This window comes from Falco cherrug, chromosome 9, assembly GCF_023634085.1.
Source record: "Falco cherrug isolate bFalChe1 chromosome 9, bFalChe1.pri, whole genome shotgun sequence".
NCBI lineage: Eukaryota > Metazoa > Chordata > Aves > Falconiformes > Falconidae > Falco > Falco cherrug.
This window is the reverse complement of record NC_073705.1, coordinates 31,973,233-31,994,769: the sequence shown is the minus strand read 5'-3', so window position 1 is coordinate 31,994,769 and position 21,537 is coordinate 31,973,233. Positions and strand designations below refer to the sequence as shown.

The window sequence follows — 21,537 nt, the reverse complement described above, 5'->3', positions numbered from 1 at the left end:
CATCTAGTTAAATGTTGCATCTTTTCTATGTAGTGATTTTGAACATAGTTCAGATCACCTTTCACACCTTAATTGCATTTGCTAAAAATGGTTAAAACTCTACTTTGTCCTTCTCAGTTGATGGCGAATGCAGTAATGTGAAAAATACTAATGTTTTGGTATCTATTTTTTTAGATGTTTATGCTTCACATCTCATACAATTTCAGCATTATTCTTATTATTGAAACAGTCATACTTTAATTTTGATACTTAGAAGAATGAGAAGGAAATATTTCTTTTGCTTTCCACAAGGTCAACACTATCCATTATTACCCTTCTTGCTCTCAATTAAACGTATTTCCTTAAATTTTCTTCACAAAAGGAAGACATTCATTCCCACTGTTACAGTGGGTACATATAGAATACAGTACTATACTTTTATTGTACATAGTAAATGTTCTGACTTGATTTTTCTTTTTCTCAAAAATCATTCTAGGGGTTTATTTTTGATGGAACTCAAGAACTGTAGTCTTTCCTGGTGGTGGGGGAGGATTAAGTCAATCAAAATTAAATATCTGTTCGTTCTAAAGGAATGTAATTTGCATGGTAGATTGTTATCCTCTCTTACATTTCTTTCAGTTTCTCTGTACTTTCTTTCTCTCATATTGCATAACTTTATTTTTTTTGTTTATTTTACCTCCTTTTTATTCTTTCATTTCACTCATTCCATTCCTACTTCACTTTCTTGCCCTGCCTTATTTCTATTTCTCTCTTAGCTCTGTGTTTTCCCCTCTTTATTTTTGCGTACTGATCCAAGCCATCCATCCCATAGATGGGGGGGATATATTCTGCTCTTATTTTAAGAAATACGTAACCACTGTATTGCCAGAAACAGATGTGTAATGTCTTTCCATCCAACTTCTATCATCTTAAGTCATAATTTCTGGAATCATATTCCTCTTTCCTTTCAGACCTTGTCTTCACTCTTTGCCTTTCATTCTCCCCCTGTGTGACTGTCGAAGCATTTGTCACCAGTCACTGCCTTGTTCTTAGCTTCCTGACAAAACAGTTCTGTAGCTTTAGATTTTCCACTGCAAATAATATGCTGTTTGGAAGAAAAGGTCCCAACATGTAGCTGCTGATGTTTATCTTGCAACACTCTGAATTTTAGATACTATGTATTTCCCAGCCAATATTTTGCAATTACCCAAATAAAAATACTTTTTATTTATATACACTAAGCACTCCTAACTGACTTTGAAGAAAACTGTATATGTATATTTTCCTTTCTTCTATCTTCACCAGTGACATAAAGGTAAGAGACATAAGAAGTAAAATGGATCTCGGTCCATTCCATCCTTCACCAGCCTCTTGGACTCTAGATGCATTTGAAAACTGAAAAGGTTTTGGCAAAAAAATATTTAGAATGAAGTTGCATGCTGAAATAGAAGACTTCGTATTTTTAATTTTTTTCAAAATGTTTGATCTCCAACTTTGTGGTTCTCATCATCTCTAGTTTCCTATATATAAGTGTGGTTTGCTTACTGAGTGCAGTAGGATTAATTATATACAGAGCTCAAAAGTGCTTTTCACCCCACTTCTTGATAGATAATCTGTAACACTTCAAAAGCTCTCTAAATCTGGCCAAGTCACACATAGGAAGAATCCATTTTTCTTTACACTGTTCAACAGAATCCAAGGTTGAGGGAAAATTAAAAAAATAATGTCATGCTTTTCTAAAAGAAAATGTAAAGGGACACACTACCCACTTCTGCCCTTTCATCCCCCCTCCTAGATTTGCAAGTTCCCTTTATTTTATATTGATCTAAGTTTTTTGTGGAAAAAGAAGTGAGAAGAGGGTCCAAAAAGTAAAATTTTTCTTTCTTTTCAGAAGTAAAAAATTATATTAATTAAAACATAGAATAAAGTACTATTCACAATGCATATTACTAACATTTCAGGAACATTCCCTAGAGAAGGGCTTCTCAGGTTTTTTAAGCAATGTCTCACTTCACTGAAAAATTCTTCATGGCATTCATCATAGTATACACAAAAACTGCTTCACAAGTGCAGAAGGCCAGGCCTTCGTACAGCTCCCTGTTACAGCTTTGTACCCTGTGGTATAATTTACACTAGTTGTTAAATCATTTTATTGATCAAGGAGAGAAAGGAAAAGCAAGACTTCAGAAATGGCTGTTTGTTGCTATACTCAATAAAGTGATTCATGTCAGAAAACACTATTTTGTTTAAAATTCACATTGCAGTTTACTCCACATTGTCATCTTATTATTCTAAAATATTTTGGACTCATAGCAACAAATGTGGTGTATTTGCACCATGTCAATTTTTTTAAATGAGTATCTAATTACATATGGACTGATATCTGTCTTCTGTGACTATTTCTTTGTCTTTATGTGGATGATGCAGTATCTCATTTGTAAAGTTATTAGAAGATGCTTGGCCCCTTTTTTGAGGGGGCAAAGAAGGTATTTCAGCCTTCTGATACTATCTTAGAAGACTAAGATAGGAAAAGCTTTATTCTAGAAAAGAAAGAGAAATCACATTCTCATTTATTTCTGTCTTGTGTTGCAATGTTCACTTGAGACTGGGTGTGCAGCAAAAAAGTTCAGGTTGGAAGAAAGCTAGGGAAGAGGTTTTATTTCATATGGTCTTTTGTATGGTAGCAAAGAACTGGTTGAATCTGAAAAGGGAAAATGATTCTGAGGATGACAAGTATATGATTTGCTGTGACTGGAGGGAGGCGTTGCTGGCAGTGAGCTTGAGTAGCAGCAGAGGAGACCTTGAACATGAATGCATATATAGTTCAAAAGCTACTGAGGAGGGATGAGGCTTGACTTGATATGTTGCTTAATAGTGTTACGTGGGACTCAAGAGAGGGAAAAAAAGACAGAGGTGTACAGGGAATTACCTAGGTTTGTCCTTTGATCAGTCTAGGGAATCTAAAACGGCAAGTAAATGGATTGGATGCAGGACTGGACCACTGGATGCTGGTAAGGCACTGGAGGAGAAATGACATAGCTCTATTTTTTCTTGTTTGTAACAAAGAAATTGGGGAAGAATGCTTCAGCACTGGAAGTCATCTTTACGATGTCCTTAGTTCCTGAGGAGCTGATCTCATGTTCTGATCCTTACTCCCAAGCATTTCTACCTCCTGCACAATAAACCTCACCATTCTTCTGGCAATTACGGTCTGTCAGATAACAGGCACTAACCATGATCTTTTGCTGAATGCCTACACGTTTAGAGGATCTAAAGCCTTAGATGATTCATTTGCTCATTGGCCTGAGCCACCTATACAACTGAAGATAAGGGTCAAGTTCCTGTACTTAACTTGATCTACAGGCTAGCCAGTATAGAAAAAACATGAGAGTTGGATGTCATCAGGATAATGCAACTTGCCCAGCTGATAGGCAGAAGCACTCCATAGAGTTGATATTTGCTGATAGGAAAAGGTTTATTTGCTGCTTTGCCTTTCCTGTAGGGAAGAGTTACTTTAGGTAAAGATGTGATTTCTTGAAGCAGCAGCTGAGATGAAATCCCTACTGTGTTAAACAGAGGCAGTTCCTCTGTTTTTCAGACTTTGACAAAAGAAAACAAAGGAATGGAAAATAATAAGTTTTGCAGATTGGGAACTGGAAAATCCTCATTTTCCTCTTTCAGATTCCCCCATCTTACTCCTCTCGTTCCTCACGCCCAGGGGTTATTGTCAAAGCCAATGAAGATTTCAAGCTTTTGTTAGAGTCTGCAGTACCTTTAACATATTTTCACACACACCTCTTAACGCCTCCAGACTCAAACTCACAACTTGTTAACAGAGCTCAGATCTCTCGCCCTCCCCTATCCTGACTGGTGTTTTCCTGTGGCAAAGACAAGCACTCATGATTCCAGGCCAGCCTGTTACCTTCAGCCAGGCCAGAAGAGACGTGCCAGGAGACAACCACCAGACATGCCTGAGTCCTGGGACCATCCTGTTCTGTGTAAGTATTCAGGCAGGCTGTAATAAAAAGTTGCAATGTGCCTCAGTTTTGTACTCTGCCAGACACCAGCACAAACATCCCTTAGGTGAGCGGAGGCATGCTGATAGACTGTGCCATGTAGGCTGATGGGATCTGTGTCTCGACTTTGGCCAAGGCATCAGCCTACCCCCTCCTCCTCCCTTGTGTGTGCAGGCACACACATACACGCACCAGATGACTCTTTGCGTCTGGCAGCAAGGTGGATCCCAGCACCAAAGCAACCTCTAGGAGGATCTCCAGCGAGGGCACTGAAGTGCCAGATGGGCATGGGAGGCCCCTGTGGGTACAGCTTGAGGCAGCCTGGAGAGTTTCTCAGGACAGGTGGTGGAGACCCAGACTTGGGGATAGGACACCAGGCCTTTGGATGGTTCTCAGGGGAAGCAAGTTGCCAAAACAGTACAGGAATGTCCAGTGCAACAACACAGAAAGGCAGGACTCCCAGGTGGCGGCGCCCAGCTGGGTGCTGTGGCTGTTCCCTGGCACCACACGAGAGCCAGGCCTCCTGTGCCCCCGGCTTTTCACAGGAGAAAGCCCAAAGGCAGAGGAGGCTGCAGGGAGCTCTGCTCTGGGCGATCAGGGTACCTGAATATCCTGAGTGTACCAGGCTGTCACTTTAGATGCAGCTTAAGTGGCCTCCCCGAAACCACAACGTAAGCCTGTAGATCCCGACCACTGGGCCATCACAAGGCAAGGGTGGTGCTTCTGTTGCATTACCAGGTTTTTCTGTGTTGCTTGAGGTAAGCTAACCTTCAACTGAAACGTGTGATGGCTCGATTGCGGAGCTGTGAAAAACTGTCTTTTTTAAAAAGAAAACCCTCCTCAGGCTTCCATAAAGTAGAAATGGCTAAGGTGATTTTCTCCAACTTTACTATATGAGTCACGCTTGGATTGACACTAAACATCAGCTTAAAAGGAATTATTTTGAAAGTTATAATGGTGTTTCAAAATGAAAGCCTCCCACAACTTTAACTAGAAAATCATGACTGATGTCTTTAGTATAATTAAATGAAGCATTCCAGAAACTTTTAAAGTATAAGTGAATGAAATGAAAAATCACAGCCCATTGAACTGGTAATACCACTGTATTAAAACAAAGTATCTTCAGGGAATAGCTATTTAAATGTGCTGATATTCATGTCCCCTCTCTTCCTTCCTTGAATACAGAGGACTTAAATGTAGTATCTCGACAAAGCACTTAAAAAACAACCTCTCTAGAATACTTCTTTCCTCCTCCCCCTTCTTTCTCTTCCTCTCTCTGGAGACAGGAAAAATACTGGAAGGACTTGGTCCAAATCCTCTTTGCTTCTCTGACAGTAATTTTGCAAGAACCCTAAGGAACACCTATATAGTCATTACAGGTGAATCTCAATACAGAACTAATCTACCTGGACAGTTTTGGCTTTGTCTATAGCTGTACTGGCCTGAGGGTAGATCTGAATTTGTCAAAAACCACACAAAGATTTTGTTATGTTCTGCTGGATTGGATATGTAAAAATTGTAAATGTTTACCTCAGGTTTTCCATTTTTGCTTAAGTGCTTCAGAAAAAAACCCACGGTATATCAATGAACTGCGCTAAATACACAGGAAAATCTAAGTCTAAAGCAGTTTTAATTAGAAGTCTTATTTCTAAAACTTTGGGATGTGTAAAGCATCATATATGAAGTCTGTATAGAGTCTGGGTTTCTCTATAATATTACCCATGGAAATGTCAGCCAGAGTACCTACTGTTCCTAGAAAATGGGCACTGTGAGTTTTAATGTTCCTCGTTTCCCAAAAAATATTTTTTAAACATTGTCATTGTAGTTCAGCGTAAAATACACTTTTCACTAATGTAATCCTCTCACAAAGGAACTCTCAATGCAAATAAGTCTGGAAGCATGAAGAAAACCCACTAACAGAATAAAAGTGAGAAATGGCAACGTTGGAATTGTAACTGAGGTACTGAAGCTGCTAAAGCATCTAAGTAATACTGTTTCATAAAAAAGTCTGAGATGAAAAAGGACACTGTATCTCCACAAACACCAATATTTTCTGGCTAACTTAGATCAGTGATGCTTTACTTGAGAATAGCAGCAAACAAAGCAGATTTTTTTTGGAAGGCTGAGTCAATAGAAAAAAAGAAAACAAACAAACAAACCCGACAAACCAGCAAACCATCCAAAACACGAGGTAGGGAGTTTGTGATAAATTCCCTGAGCACGAGCAACTAAGCACAACTCTAGTCAAAGCACTAGAAGAATAAGCTACCTCTGCTCCAAGTCACATGGTAGCAGGTATCTAGCAGTGCTGTGTGAAGAATGAAAAGAGCCGTGCTGTGTTTCAGGAAAGCTTTAGAACTGGCCTTCATTTTGAATTCTATAAAAGAAAAATCCAAAGGTTTTTTTCCTGAACGGACTGGTTTCCTGAACACAATGGCACACTGGACCCTGCTTTTCACATACAATCAAATGAACTGAACCAGCTTGTTCTGAAACATCAAAAGAGGACATCACCAGGAAATAACCCCTTTGCTTGATCTCTTACTCATAGGGATGCACCTATATTGATCTTGGAGGAAGCGATGCTTGAATATTAGCCAGCTCTCTTGGACCCTCCGAATTTCTGGAGCCCTAACCCATGGGATTCCTCCAAGTAGGTCCTTGAAGAAGCCAGTTAGCTCTTCTGAAGTTTAGGGTTGCAATCCTACTTATTGCCCTGCTTCCTCCACACAGGATCCTGAACTGCACCATGTCATGGTTACTGCAGCCAAGACTGTCCCCAACCTTCACATCCCCAACCAGTCCTTCTTTGTAAAGTACAAAGTCCAGTAGCACACCTCACTATCTTGTTGGCTCCTCCACTACCTGCATCAAAATGTTATCATCAGTGCTCTGCAGGAACCTCCAGGACTGTGTGAGCCTAGCTATGTTATCTTTCCAGAAGATATCAGGGAGGTTGAATCTCCCATGAGAACCAGGACCTGTGACCATGAGGCTACTTCCCCCATGTTGGCCTGTCCCTTAATCTTTACCCACAAGCTCTCGATTTATTCTGCATTCATCCTTGGGGAGAGCTCAATATGTTCTAGTTGCTCCCTCCCATAAAAAGCAACTCCACCACCTCTCCTTGCTGGCCTGTCTTTCCTAAAAATTTTGTAGCCACCCATGACAACATTCCAGTGATGTGGGCTACCCCACCATGTCTCTGTAACTGTAATGAGATCATGACCCTGCCACCACACACGGTTCTCCAACTCTTCCTGTTTATTCCCCGTGTGGGTGTACAGGCATTTCAGAGAGGTAATTGAGCACACAGGTTTCCCAGGAGGGCTGCAAAAGGATCCACCATGGCCACGCACACCCTTGAGGTGGCCGGCTTTCTGGTACCCATCTTGGGAGGCAGCAAGGGAACATACATTGCTGCCCCGGTTGGCCTGGTTTATTTCCCAGTCAGATGCAATGGCATGAGCATTGCCACCTTGGACTCCTCTCCCTGAGTCCTTCAGTGTAAAGCCTGCCCCACCAGGTTGGCCAGCCTGCTGCCAAAGATTCTCTTGCCTCTTCTATACAGTTGGATCCCATCGCTGCCATACAGGCTATACTCAAAGAACGTCCTGTTGTCTCATTCAGTGATATTTTGGAATTTACTTTCAATAAATAAATTGGTCAAGATCAAGCCTCTCCTCCATAAACTGGAAATAAAAAAAATGTAGGAATTTAGTGTCACTTTACAAGTATTTCTTCCCCTTTCAATCACTCACAATCCTTAAAAACACAGCTCCAGGTGCCCTTTAATGAAGGAGAATGTTGAAGGGGGGAAACATCAAGTGATGAAAAATAACTGCAGTAAAACCCAAATTGCAGTGGGTGAAACTGTTATGTTCAGCCCTTTACAACCACAGTATTTAATAGTTCATTTGTCATAATATTTGTTCATTTTTACCAGCAGGTTTGGGAATGAATAATTTAATGGCCAAATGGACACTACTTCTTTCTAGCTAACCAGTCCTCCACTGTAATGAATTCTGAGTCTCCGGGGTCTTGCTCAGACTTGCCAGGCTGCGGTTCCACATAGCTGTTTTTTTCCAGCTTGCTGCTTCAGTAAAATTTAATCCAAATCCAGAAGTCTATATTCCCCATTTCAGGTGTCAACGGGTCTACTTTTGCAAAGGCAGCTCCAAGAAAGCTTAGAGATCGCTAGACAAGAAACCCAAAAAAAGATTAGCCAGGATAATGTGTCCTCTTTGTCTTCTTGAATAAGAGCCTGCCCATGACAAGTTTCCACTACAGTATATTCTTTTCCTTCAGCAAAATATGTTATAATTTTCCTCATTTTTAAAATAATGCAAAATCCAAAACACTAAATATTTTTAAAATACAGGACAACTTTCAACACAACACAAATTGCTACCACCAACTTCACAGGCATGAAAACATAGTACATCCAATCTACAGAATGAACCTTGTGCCTTTCTCCTGTCAAGAAAGGAGTTTCTTGCCTTCTTCCCCTGGACTTTCTGTACAGAATGGCAAAGTTGGAGGCCAGATTCCACTACTGGTTATCCACAAATGACCATTTTCCCACCTCAGCGTGTGTATCACAATTCTTTTACAATGCCTTTTTATGTTCATCAGAATTTAGAGTTATACCTTTATGCTAAAACAGAAATAGATACAGCTGGTGATAAACCATCTCCTCCTCCAAAGTCTTTAAAGATAGTGGGATTTGGACGTTATCAAGGATGCGAGGCCCCTCTTCTCTGTTCATTTCACAGGTGCTACACCACACATGAAAGCAATGAAGTGGGATCAGCAGAAGGAGGCCCTTCTTCTTGTCTCTCGGTGAGTATGTCTTTCCGTTGCTCTTCCCAGCAGCAAGTTGGCAACTCTAAGGTTTTTTTTCTGAGATGTAGTGGCATCAACTTTGTGTGGATAAAGACTAAAATACCTAAGGTTTATTGCTGTTCCTACAGCTTCCAATAATATCAGTTCTCATTGCCAGGCTGACAACTTCAAAGATGCACTTGAATTTAGGAGCAGAACTTTGGCGTCAGTGTGGGATGAATCACCAGAGGTGGCCTATGGACATTTCAGGGAGCTCACTGCAAACTGCAGGTCTTTGGGATATTTGATAAGATGCTCCCCTTCAGTGCTTAGGCAGTGGTGCAGAAGCTTTGTGTTAAGTAACAGGCTTTGGAAATGTTAAGCTCCTTCTTGTGTTGTTTAATTCACAGGCAGTCCGTCCACTGTGCTATTTTAATTTCAGTTATTTTTTGAAAAAAATGCAGATTGTGTTCTGCTAATGACCAAACTCATTTAGCAAAAATAGCTTTTTAATATGGGACAATACACTCTTGAGAGACTACAATCAGTATTGTAGCTAAAACTGCTTGTGCTAAGTGGTCTCCAAATGCAGACTCTTCAGGTAAAAGGGAAACTTCAGTACATAACAATGCAAAAATTAAAAATAGCACAGCTTTAGCTCTAAAGACTTATCATCAAAACATCTTATTAGATTCTTAAAGAAAAGCTTTGCACCTTGTCAGCAGCTGTTTTGGGTCATGGGTATAAATATTTCCAAGTAATTTGTGGCCAGACAACACACTTTGTTCAGGGATTTAGTATTTCAACTGTTTGTTAAACCTTGACTTCTACAGCAAATAAACAAAATTTAACAACCCGCATAGAGAACTGCTTACAAAATATTATACTGGCAGATGGTACTGTGTATCTGAAATATTTCATGACAATCACAACAGGTTTTCATGGTTTGTATTCATTATGACAGTTATGTTGCAAATTCTACAGCAAGTTTAGATAACAGCATATACTTCTATTATCTGAGCTCATGCTTTCCATTTCCACCTTCTAAATTTTATGCCTATTGCCAATTTCTAAATACCTGTTACCAGAGTAACTCTTCTAGGCCATTATTCTTTACTTTGTTTCAAAAATTCCTACATTTTCTAGTATGGGAACAGTTCTCTAACCAGTAAATACATGCTACTGACAACAGACTTGGGTTTCTTGCAGTTACCTTTTATGTTCCTCTCTGGAGATCTGCAAACCATATGTTGAAATACATTGTCCCTAGTCTCTTAACACATCTCTCATAAAAAGTGAGCTGTTTATAAATAACGTACTTAAAGAAAGCTCTGTATCTGTGGCTCAATTTAACTTGCAGCAGCAATAGACCATATTTCTGATTGCAGGTATTTGTACAGCTGATGAGTGATGATGATTCCAATGCCAGCAAGGTTAGCGATCAGTAATCTTCAGTGGGAGTGAAGGTGACACAGCTGCAGGTCAGGTTACTGGGAGATCTCATGATCTGTCTGCCTAGACCTCTAATAACAAGCTCTCCCCTAAGACTAAAAAGTTTTCAACTCAAAAAAGTAAGTTTATTTAAATGAAAACTAGAAATTTGATATATTTAAATACAGAAAATTCATCACATAGTGAGTCAGAAGTAAAACAGTTTGTACACAATTCTCCCACAAAATGGTGCCCTTGCAGTCAAGCCTTTGCTTCCAGTTCTGATTTTACCCAACTCAGTGAATTTCTGAGATACAACAAACTCTGCCCAGTCTCCTTTTGTCCCTGAGCAGTTTTTCCACCACCATTAATATGTGGCAAGCTGCTGCTTGCCCCTCAACCTGCTATACCCTGGAGAACAAATAGCTCCCAACATCAGAAAAGTGTTTCCTTTCATATGGCTCTACCTCCACTTCTCACAATTTCCTTACAGGAACATAGAAAACTGTAAACAAAAATGGATAATCAACTTTCCTTGTGGTTATATTTTTAACTTACTCTTCTTCAGCTAAAAAGCTTGGTTTCAAGTTTTTGACAGTACCAAAACCCCACCCATTTCCTTGATATATCTCAGGAAAAAACTTTGCTGCCAGCTTTTTCATCAAGACACAATGTACCTCTAAAAATAGACTCCACCCTGGTTTCTCCTTACTTTAAAAAACGTTATTTTTGTAATATCTCTCCTTGTTTTTATGCTTTGGGTGTTTTTTTTTTAAACAATCATGACCATTTTGCAGTGAAATAGCTGTCCACGACGACGTTAACCCCTCTCAGAGGTCTCTTATGCTAACTCACAGTTTCATAGCAGAGGCCAGATAAAGACAGAAATATACTGACTACTGGCTTGATCTCCCTGCATATCTCAGTTCTGCATGTTATTAGAACAGCTGGCATTATTAAAAATTTCATTCTTGTCTGTACATTACACAAAAAGCTTGTTTACAGTTAGAGGTGAGTCACTACCTGATTTGCATACATACTAATATGTACAGAACCACCCATATGTATCAAATAATCTAGATGCTCTATCTATATAAAGCCTCCTGAGTAAAAAGCAAGGTAAAAGAAGAAAATCAAAGCTGCTGTGCTCTTTCATTTTGTTATGTTAATTCAAACAGAATAGAAACAAATTTTCCCTATGACATATTTAATTACTGGGGTCTTGCGGAAAGGAAAACTTCACCTTCGTAGTAAGAGTTTCCTCAAAACTTTTAATCTGTTTTTTCTATCTTCAGTATACATAGGAATAGATATACTATGAATCAGTCCTTTAGAAATAGTTGGCCATGCAGTATAACATGAAAAACTAAAACTTGCAAGCTTTCCAGTTGGAAGAAGTTATCCTCACCTTACAAATAGTAGTGACCACTAGGACAAAGCTGCAGTGAGCATTGCTTTATGATGCTTGTGCTTTGTACACTCAGATAGCAGAACTTGTAATTTTGCTCCCCAGTCTTGCTTGTATGACAGCTGCAGCTTGGCAGGCTCAACTATTCCTCAAGCTCTTTAATGTTCATGCAAAACCTGCAATGGCCAGCTCTGTCTGCAGATTTCCTAGTCCACAGAGGAAGGACCAGATCTTTGTATGATATACTGAGAGAGAAAAAAAATAGGTGTTTGTAGCTGAAAGACAGCACCATATGTACAGTATCAACTGCAGATTAAATGGGATGTCCTGTTTCAAAAGTTGCCACAAATGTTTCCAATAAAATATTTCAAATTCAACAAATACTGGATTTCTTTCAAAGTAATAAGATACTCTCTTTATATAATTTACAGGGATTTTTATAAATAAATTTCAGAGAAAATTATTCTAGAAAAGTCAAAGAACATTCCTTGATTAATTTCTGTTCCTGTAGAAGGCTGTGAGAGCATGCTGCCAGTGATAGAGTAAACTTGCTTCAAACACAGTATAACGACTACAAATGCTTTGATGTTTTTGTTCTATGATACTCATTCAGTTCAAGAAGAACACTCGAGGAAAATATAGTTTGATACCAGTGTACACAGGTTGTACTACACCATCATGCCAGTATAGGTATTTGCATTTTTGTGATTTATATTAGGAGATATTTCTGAAAGCTCCCTTCAAAACCTAAGAGGAGTGTTTCTAGAATTGTATTTTTCCTGTGAATTTTGAGGCAAATCCAACCTTACTTTATGGAGACTATTTTTGTGACCTTGACAGGAAAAAAGTCACTTCTTAAATGTCTCCAGAATGCCCTGTTTGGCAAAAATATGAATTAATGTTCCCTTACCTCTGTTTATTAGGCTTCCTTTGAAATGTCTGGTTGAACCCCCAAGAATTAGAGACCCCAAAATAATTTCTGAAAACTCATCCAGTGTTAAACCCTGGTAGGCAAACAGAAGATAGTTTCAAATGTGGGGGGAAAATGCAACATCATTTCAAGAAAAGGCATTCACATAAATGGGGTGTAATTCCAAATCTCCTGATAGTGGCTGAACTATAATTCTCCATTCATGCATACCTTGGAACATTACCATTTGCAGTCGCCATTTCACTGCCACCTCTAGGTTATCTTGCATCTCCATACTTCATGACTCCATTTCAGTGACACTACTTAAATGCATCCAGTATATAACAGCGATAGAATAATCAATCTACACGCTTTTTCTGTAACATCCTCTAGCTTCCCAAACTTTGTCAGCCTTTACTGTGCAGCCACAAGACACACCTACCAAACTTTAGATCTTACATCTATTCCCAGTGCAGAAGGACAAAACTACCACTCGTTTTGGCGGTAAAAGAACCCTCTTTACTTCTGAATTGTTAAGTCTTCACTAAATAGTCCCTCTGATAAAATATCTTTTATTTGCTACCTCCTATCTTACTTATTGTGCATCTGGCAGGCTAGTCATGAAGCACAATGTCTCTGCAAAGATGTAACAAAACAATTCTTGTGGCCAAGACCAGGTTACAGTGTAAGTAACTGCATCTCTTGCAGGCTGCCTGCATGACGTAGGAAAACATACCGGACAACGCCACGGAAAGGTACCTAAAGTGTGATCATTAGTACAGCAAAACACCCCATTTACTCTTTTGGAGGTGGCTCTCAGTGAGAGATACACATTGCACTGCCTTCTACTACTTAATGCTTCCAACTTCCAATTCAACTTCTTCATCTCAGGATTTGAGAGAAAAAATTTCTGTTGCATACATTTTCAATGTAAATAATAAAACTGAGATTGCAGAGGTGTTCAGCAAGAACTTCTCTGCAAAACGAATTTGCAGATTCAAACAACTTGAGGAACGTTCTTTAAGTGGACTAAATTAGAAAAACTACACGGAAAGGAATAAAAACAAAACTTTTTTCCACTTTAGTGTATCAATGCTGCCTGTATCTTTCATAAGCTAGACAAGTTATGTACAGACTGAGAGAATACAGTTATTTATTGGGCTGAGCAATGGAAAGAATGGCTCTTGTGATGGTGGTTAGGAGGGATATTAATCCCCAAACTTTATTCTGCAATGTAGACCTTAATTGCAGTAACTTCATCACATGCTTTTCCTATAGTTCCTTTAGTTTTTTCCTAATTCCTCAGTTATTCCGGCATAAACACATACTCACCAAAACCTCATGGGGGACACTGCTGGTAGGTGCCTATATTTATTCTAGATCCAAAATACATTACATACAGGATTTCTTCATATCTGTCTCTACATATATATACTCTACATGTATTTTCTGACGGAACTGAGCAGAGCTGGCAGTACGACTGCAGCCTTTTCCACCCATGGCCTGAAAGCAGAGGAGTTCCACATCGAATGGGAAGCCACGCAGGGCTCTTAGGTGTCATTAGGCTTAGGAAATCGCTGACAGGGTTTTCAGGTGACATTTTCAGTTTGGGATGTAGGCACAATTTAGACACCTGGGTTCTATTGAAAGTGCTTAAGTCTTTATTTAAGTTTAGCACCAAGTTTTTCCTGTGAGGCACTTGGAGGCCTCCTCAGTTCCGAGGTATGCAGCAAGGACACTGGAAATGGGTGAGCTTTTAGGGGCTGACATATTCTAAGGTCAAGCATAAGTACTCATACTTACTTGGAGCATGAAAAAAGATACAAAACAAGGATGGACAAAGAACTGATCCTTGTGTACAAAAATCTCAGGATCAACAAAAACTTTGGTATCATTTGCATAAAATTCTAAATCCTCATCTATTTAATGGAAGTTTGGAATACTCACAAATTGTTGGCTAAGATACAGACTGGAAAAGTTCCCCAAAAGTGTTTCATTACTTGTGTGGGTGTGACGAAAGTGTTATAATTCATCAACTGTATTTGAGTAGTTATGTTACTTTATCACTTTCTAAGCCAAAGAGCTATTTTTAAATTGAATTAAAAATTGCTACTTCTGCAGTTATCCAGTGGATACTCTCCAAAACAAGATTTCTGTAGCTATCTTGGGTCAGAAGAACATGATGAATCAGCATGCAAACACCACCAGTTTAAATTCAATTAATTCCCTTTATATGTTCGTTCACCCACTAAGATGTGGTTCACATCCGTCCCTCATAATTCACGCCCAATGTTCTCTCACTCTTAAATGTGAAGGAATCTAAATGTGGTATAATTTATTTAACTCAGAACCAAAAAAGTAGAGCCTTAAGAGACAAAAAAAACCCCAACAAAACCTAAACAAAAAAAACCCCACAAACACACTAATAAGAAATTCTTAAAAGAAGCTACTATTCACTGCGGCACAATTATCCTGCCAAAGTCTCTGTAATGCCTACCTTTCTCCAGAGATACCCCTTGTATCATGGATGGCGAGTATAGTGAATGTAATATTGATTGTTCAGGTATCAAGCTGTCTTGCCTGTTTAATCCTTCTGAAATTTGAAAAGGGAGAAATACTCTTGCCTCTTTGTCACATCTGTTTTCGTTCTGACAGACCTGCCTGTAAGCACATAGTCTTCTTCCAAAACAGGGTCTTAAATAAGGCAGAGATACTTTAAAAATAACATGCTTATCTCAGGTCACCCTGATAAAGATATGTGGAGGTTTTCAGGTTGTGAAATAAAAGGAAAGATGTTATCTGGAGAAAAGCGTAATAGTCCAAATCTTGGTATCACTACAGACATTAACTCATGATCACCACAAATTCAGTACTTTGTGGATAATAAAATAACCTTTTCAAACTACCTTCTTTCTTGTGCACCCTTTACAAAGTTAGAGATCCCCATAATAGCATACTAACATCTACTTCACAGTCGTAACATTTATACAACTTCAGGGTAGACGCAACTTAAACAGTACAACCAGTGCTTCATATATCTGACTAGGAAAAAAGGATGGCTTTTTTTCAACAGAATGATACCAGTCCATTTGTAGACTCCATGCTAATCTGCATCTTTCAGAGCTTTCCAACTCATAAATTCAGCTGAAAAACACATCCACCACTAAGGGCTGTGTAGCAAAATATCTCTGCATGCAATAGGCCTGCCAGCTGCTGGCATTTCATGGCTCTCAGTGCCATGTGTTGAGTAGCACATATTTGTGCAAGGGAAACAAATCAAAAAGCCTCTTCAATTTACTCATATCCTTTACTCAAACATATCCCGTTTGGAAGGGCCTCAAAGCCTCTTTTTTTTACCAGTTGTATTTGTTTGTTTAACAAAAGATATTACATCTCCCTACAAACCTTGCCTAACAGTTATAACAAACTTTTTTTAAAAAAAAGCTTAATTCAATAGTAACATTCTTTCAGCTGTTTACCTTCAACAGATTTTCATATCTGCCTCAGGAAGAACCTAGAGATTTAACAACAAAAATCTTAAAATACCCAACGCCATTTGCTGTCTCTGCACTGGCTGTAACAGCATCTTTCCCTTCAGGAGAGGCTTTACTGGATCACGACAAAGGCTTCCTAAACTGTCCTATGAAAACAGCTGGCAATGCAATTAATAATTATTATTCAAAAATGGGGGGTTTTGCCCTGTCTTAACCCTTCTCCCTAAACAAATGTCTCACGTGTGACCCCAGGATACTTAACTGTGCTACAAGGCTTAAGTCTGTCTAAATGGCATCAAGGATAGTGGCAAAGTTGAAGGACGGTGAATTTCATTCACTTCTTCCCTGCTTCTGGATTTCCTGGTTCATCTTGTATTTGTATTCTTTGCACTGAGATAATAGGTACTGTATCATCAGAGATGTCCTCCTCCAAGATAATATAAAACATGCAAGTGTTTCCATCAAACCCATGGAAAAATTGTCCTTGTGAAAATGGTCTGGCCCTCTAACGCACTATACATGTTGTGATTTGCAGGCTCCTGTACCACATACAATACTCTATCTGGAGGTACTCATTTTTTCAGAGATAAATCTCCCTTACTGATCATTCAAGGCTAAGTTCCTAAGTACGGAAGTGTAAGAACAACTGCCAGTAAGATAGCACCATTAAAATCAATACTACACTGGCAACATTTCATCATTCACATTTATTTTAATCATTTCTCCCTGGTTTGCGTATTTTGTACATATTCACTATTCAAAGATTAGTTAACATCCCAAGCTAATCTTTGGCCTGACTGAGCAGTGTTACAACAGTATAAGATTATTTATTTCTAAACAGGATTACAAATCATGGAGATTTTTCAATTCTTTGTTGCCAAGTGGTAGAGACATTTTGCTAATGAATTGCTGGCTTGTCACCTTTTATTTATATCACCTGTCTTAACTGTATATAGGATTTGGGTGGCACAGGTTAACACATCATGATTCACAGAATTTTGGTTTCATGTAGCAAGTAGACAAGAGTATAATGAATTATGAAGAGATGATGTACAATAAACATTCAGTGATAGAAGTAAGAATGCAAGGACAAGAGGAGAATAACTCAAGTTTAAACCAGCAATTGTTAATGAAACCGAGTCACTCATAATAGGTTATATTCTGTTCTAAATATATAGCTATATCTCTTGTTGGTGTTTGCGGGGGGGGGGGGGGGGGGGTGGGGGAGGAGAGTGGAGGGAGAATGGAAAGACAACAGCTGGAGATGCAATCATCACTGTGACCAGTTCAGCCAAAGCCCCTGCTCAGCATACAGCAGTGACCTCAATTGTTAAGCTAAGAAATGAAAAAGAGTAAAACCGAACTACTTCAGTGCTACAGTGTGAATCAGTCACACACACCCTTACTTGGGTAAGAAGGTTTAATTATACCTGTCTTCAAAAGGTTATTAGAAACGGAGGTGAAGAGTTCAGAGATGGACATCAAGAACAATCAGTAGAAATACTTTATGTGGAGAGAGTGGAAAAATTAAATCACCTATCTTAAAAATAGGATAGAAAAACACTGGGAAAGCAGATGAAACTATTAATATTTTCTTACAATACTGGAATTAAGTTAAAAGACAGCAAGCTTCAAGGCAACATCAACAAAAAAACCCCACCGTTTGGTACTTGAAGTCTGTACACGGATCTCATTGCTACAAGATGCATTGCAGCATTCAGATAACTGCTAGCTATTACATAAGTCACAAAGAGCATTGAAGGAGGGCATGCTTATACAGAAACTAAAGTTTTGAAACTAACATAAACCATGATGTTCCTTGGCATGAAACAATCTCCAGTTATTGTGGGCAACTCTTTTGAGAGACTGTTTCTTTGCAGAAACCTAATACGGAGTTTTTTCCTAAAACTTTCTGAAGTACATAGTCAAGACGACTGCTGATATCAGACTTGAAAAACTACTTCTAGAGTCTAGTTAGGAAATTCTTCGATTTCTGCTAATTGTCTTGAGTTGTAATGAAAACAGTCTCCCTCTAGATGCTGAAATTCTTGGCATGGGATTTAGGCTGTGGAAGAGGGAAGTTACAGGCTGCAACTTACATTAGAATGGGACCTGCATGGAATAAAGGGATCTGTTAGCTTTCCTCTGCAGAGGACAGCTTAGACATGGGCAAATGTAAGGTCTTAGGTATGGCCTTAACATCAGAAGTGAATGCCTAAGATCCTCTTCTACAGTCTGTCTACATCTTATTGCTCCAGTGTCTGCATCTTTTGGATGAAGCTAAATGTCAATGAGCATCTTGGTTTTTAAGAAGGCAGAAGAAAATGTTTAAAAAGCAAATACTTGAAAGCAATTTTTTCCTTCAAAGAAAACGTTATTTGTCAGAAATGGTTCTGTTAGTTAAAATGGAGCTATTCTGGGATTGTCACAGAGCAATGATAAAACACTAATAAGCTGTAATTCTCTGATCCGGTAAGACTCCCCTGAACTCAGTGAGGTTACACTATCACCAGCTTCGGGAGAATCAGCTCCGATCTAGCTGTGGTATAAATAGTTTAAAGACGTAACGTTGCAAATTTTAAAGCGGTTGCAAATGCCCCGTGATTTGTACAGAGCCACAGAAAACTTACGGAGTCCAGCTCCAGCTTGGTTCTGACACTTGGACCTAACGACAGCGGGGAAGCTACCCCGAGGGATGACCAGGCACCCGGGCTGGGCTAGCGGGGGGCAGCACGCCCGCTCCGGCGGGCGCCTTCGAACAGGAGAGGCTGCAAGGCTGGCTCCCGCCTCCCGCCGTGCCTCCAGCTCGTCTGCAGCTCGTTTCCAAGGGGCCCGGAGGAGGCGAAAGAGACCCCTGGTGGCACCGCTGACTGGCCCCAGCGGCGCGGCCACCCTCGGTCCCCGGGGCGGCGGGCAGCGGCGCGGAGCCGGCCCCCGGAGCGCGGGCAGCGACGGGCGGGCCGGCGCCGCCCCGTGTCTCACCTGTCGATACTTATCACGCAGAGAGTCATGATGGAGGCCGTGCAGCACATGACGTCCATGGCGATGAAGACGTTGCAGAAGAGGCGCCCGAAGATCCACTCGCCGCCGATGAGGTCGGTCACGCTGACGAAGGGCATGACGGCCAGGGCCACCGAGAGGTCGGCCAGGGCCAGCGAGACGATGAGATAGTTGGAGGGCTGCCGCAGCTTCTTCACGAAGCAGACGGAGATGACCACCAGGCAGTTGCCGGCGATGGTCAGCAGGGTGATGAGGGAGAGGACGGCCCCGATGACAACTTTCTCCACGTTGCCGTAGCTGAGGATCTGCTCCCCGCACTGGGAGTCGTTGGCGGGGAGGGGGCTCGCCGTGGGCAGCGCCGACGGAGGGGGCGACGGGCCAAGCTTGGCCAGGCTGCGCGGGGGCCAGGAGCCGGCGATCATCCTGCCGCCGCTCAGCGCCCGCGGGTCCTCCAGGACCGAGGGCCGGAGGTTACCGTAGAGGTGACTGCCGTTGAGGGCGAGGACCATGTTGGCGTGAGCCGCCCATGAAGCCCCTCCGCCCGCTCGCCAGCTCTCCCCGCCGCCCGGGATGCTCGGGCTCCTCCTCGGGCCCCCGGCGCCGCCCGCCCCCTCGCCGCCGGCGGAGCGGCCCGCCGGGGGGCCCAGCCTTCAACTTCCCCCGGCACAGCCGGGCTCGCCCACGGCGCTCCCCGGGCGGCCGGGGGGTGGGCTCGGCGCCATCACCCCCAGCCCGCGGGGAGAGGGGGGCGGGCGGGGGTGGCGGCCGCTCCCCGCCCACCCGCGCCCACCGCCCGCTCCCACCCGCGGCTGAGTCCTCCGACGGCGGCGGGGCGGGAGCCGCTCCGCCCCCCGCTCCCGCCTCCCGCTCCGAGCGGCAGCTGGGGGGGAGCCCCTTGGCCGCAGCCCGTCTGCGCGGCGGCCTCGGGCGCCGGCTCCGCCTGCGCGGCCGGCCCGGGCGGGGGGCGCTTCGGGAAAGCCCCTATGTATGTGCGTGTGTGTGTACATAGGTAGATAGAGATCGATCGGTACGTCTGTAGGGCGCGCCCGGAGCAGGAGCGCCGGCAGGCTGAGCGGCTCCAGCCGGCGGCGGGTGGGCGCCCCGCAGCCCTGCCTCTCCCGCGGCTGCTCCAGAAGAGCCTCTGTCCCCGCTATGGAAATGTCCCTGCTGCCAGATTCGGGTCCGGCCGGAGCGTGACAGCTGCTTGGAGAATTAATAGTGGCCACTCTTGTAAGATCTACCCCCAGCGTGGTCACCTGTGAAGTATTTCTTTATATCTTCAAGCTTACACATTCTCCTTTCTACTAAATCAGTGTGAATCCCATTATCTATATTCTATCTTTTATTAATATTTATATAGCATTATTTGCAATGTATGCATTTGCTGTTACATGTGTAATCCTTTTGGTAAAGTTAGAAACAGCAGCAAAATCCCTTTGAATTACCTGCTTTTCCTGCAGATTCCTTGGACTCTTTGATACTAGCCCGTTGCTGGGACTTGCTAGATTTTTCCATTCTTTAAGTCATATTGTTGCCTCCACGTGGGGTGAAAACTAACAATTTGAATTGTCCATTACCAATGGGAGACCAGCAGTCAATAACACCTCTTAGTATAGTGACAGCTAGACAGTAAGTATCAAAACCAGGAAAGACTTGCTCCTGAGCATCCCTTCGTATTTCCAACAAGTGAAAGAAACCAGATGAACTAGAGAAAGAGAGGAAAACGAAAAGACCATTGACACCTAGTAACCATTGACCAATGTCAGCGTCACCTGAATTAGGGGAGGTCTTGGCAGGTAGCAACGTTATAGCAAGTTTTATTTAAGTATGCACCAGACAGAGGGAAGAACTCTGTGTGTGGCCCAGCAGGAAGAGGGGTTGCAGTATGAGCTCACATTGTACAGACACAAAAATCTGCTTTGAAGAAAGACCTAACAAGTACGCAGCTACTGGAAAAAAACTCATCTGACAGTCATAGGCACTATTGAAACATAAATCCATAGCAATTGAGGCTTCCATACTCAGCTCACAGAATTTCTTGTTTTTAATGAAATCAATTCCATTCTGTCACCATCACCTGTTCTTGAAAGCAGGCTGCATTGGCCCAGCTCCCCTGTGAGCACGCACGGGGCTGAGGGGTTGGGGTCAGATGTGTCTGATGCAATCTGGGCACAGGCAGGCAGTCTCCTGTGGTCAGAAATGCAGCAGGCAGCGAGCAGGGTTTGGGAATTCAGTTGCTTGCTTTCCATTCCACCCCCCCATCTTGATTTGACTAAGGTAATGGAATAAACAAGTTTCACATGATAAGGATGAGATCTAGCTAGCTGGGCAGCTATTTGACCATTATCAAGCTGAAAGTGTTTTCCTTTTCGGTCATGTATTTTGCTCCATCTTTTTACTTGCCTCACTGTGTCCACTGGCAATAAAAGCTTTCCCCGGTTAACCACCCAGAATGTGTTCATGAGCCTTGCGCTT

General features: G+C 41.7%; 1 protein-coding gene across 2 annotated transcripts in view; it reads right to left on the bottom strand.

Moving 5' to 3' along the window:
- The window catches only part of HTR7 (5-hydroxytryptamine receptor 7), a 39,520-nt gene extending 19,629 nt beyond the window's left edge, over positions 1-19,891 (bottom strand). For both annotated transcript variants that reach the window (XM_055721405.1, XM_055721406.1), the window contains exon 1: positions 19,045-19,891. In XM_055721405.1, the coding sequence (XP_055577380.1) occupies positions 19,045-19,571 (527 nt within the window). In that variant the 5' untranslated portion in view covers positions 19,572-19,891. The remainder of the gene's footprint in view (positions 1-19,044) is intronic.
- Positions 19,892-21,537: the final 1,646 nt, after the last annotated feature.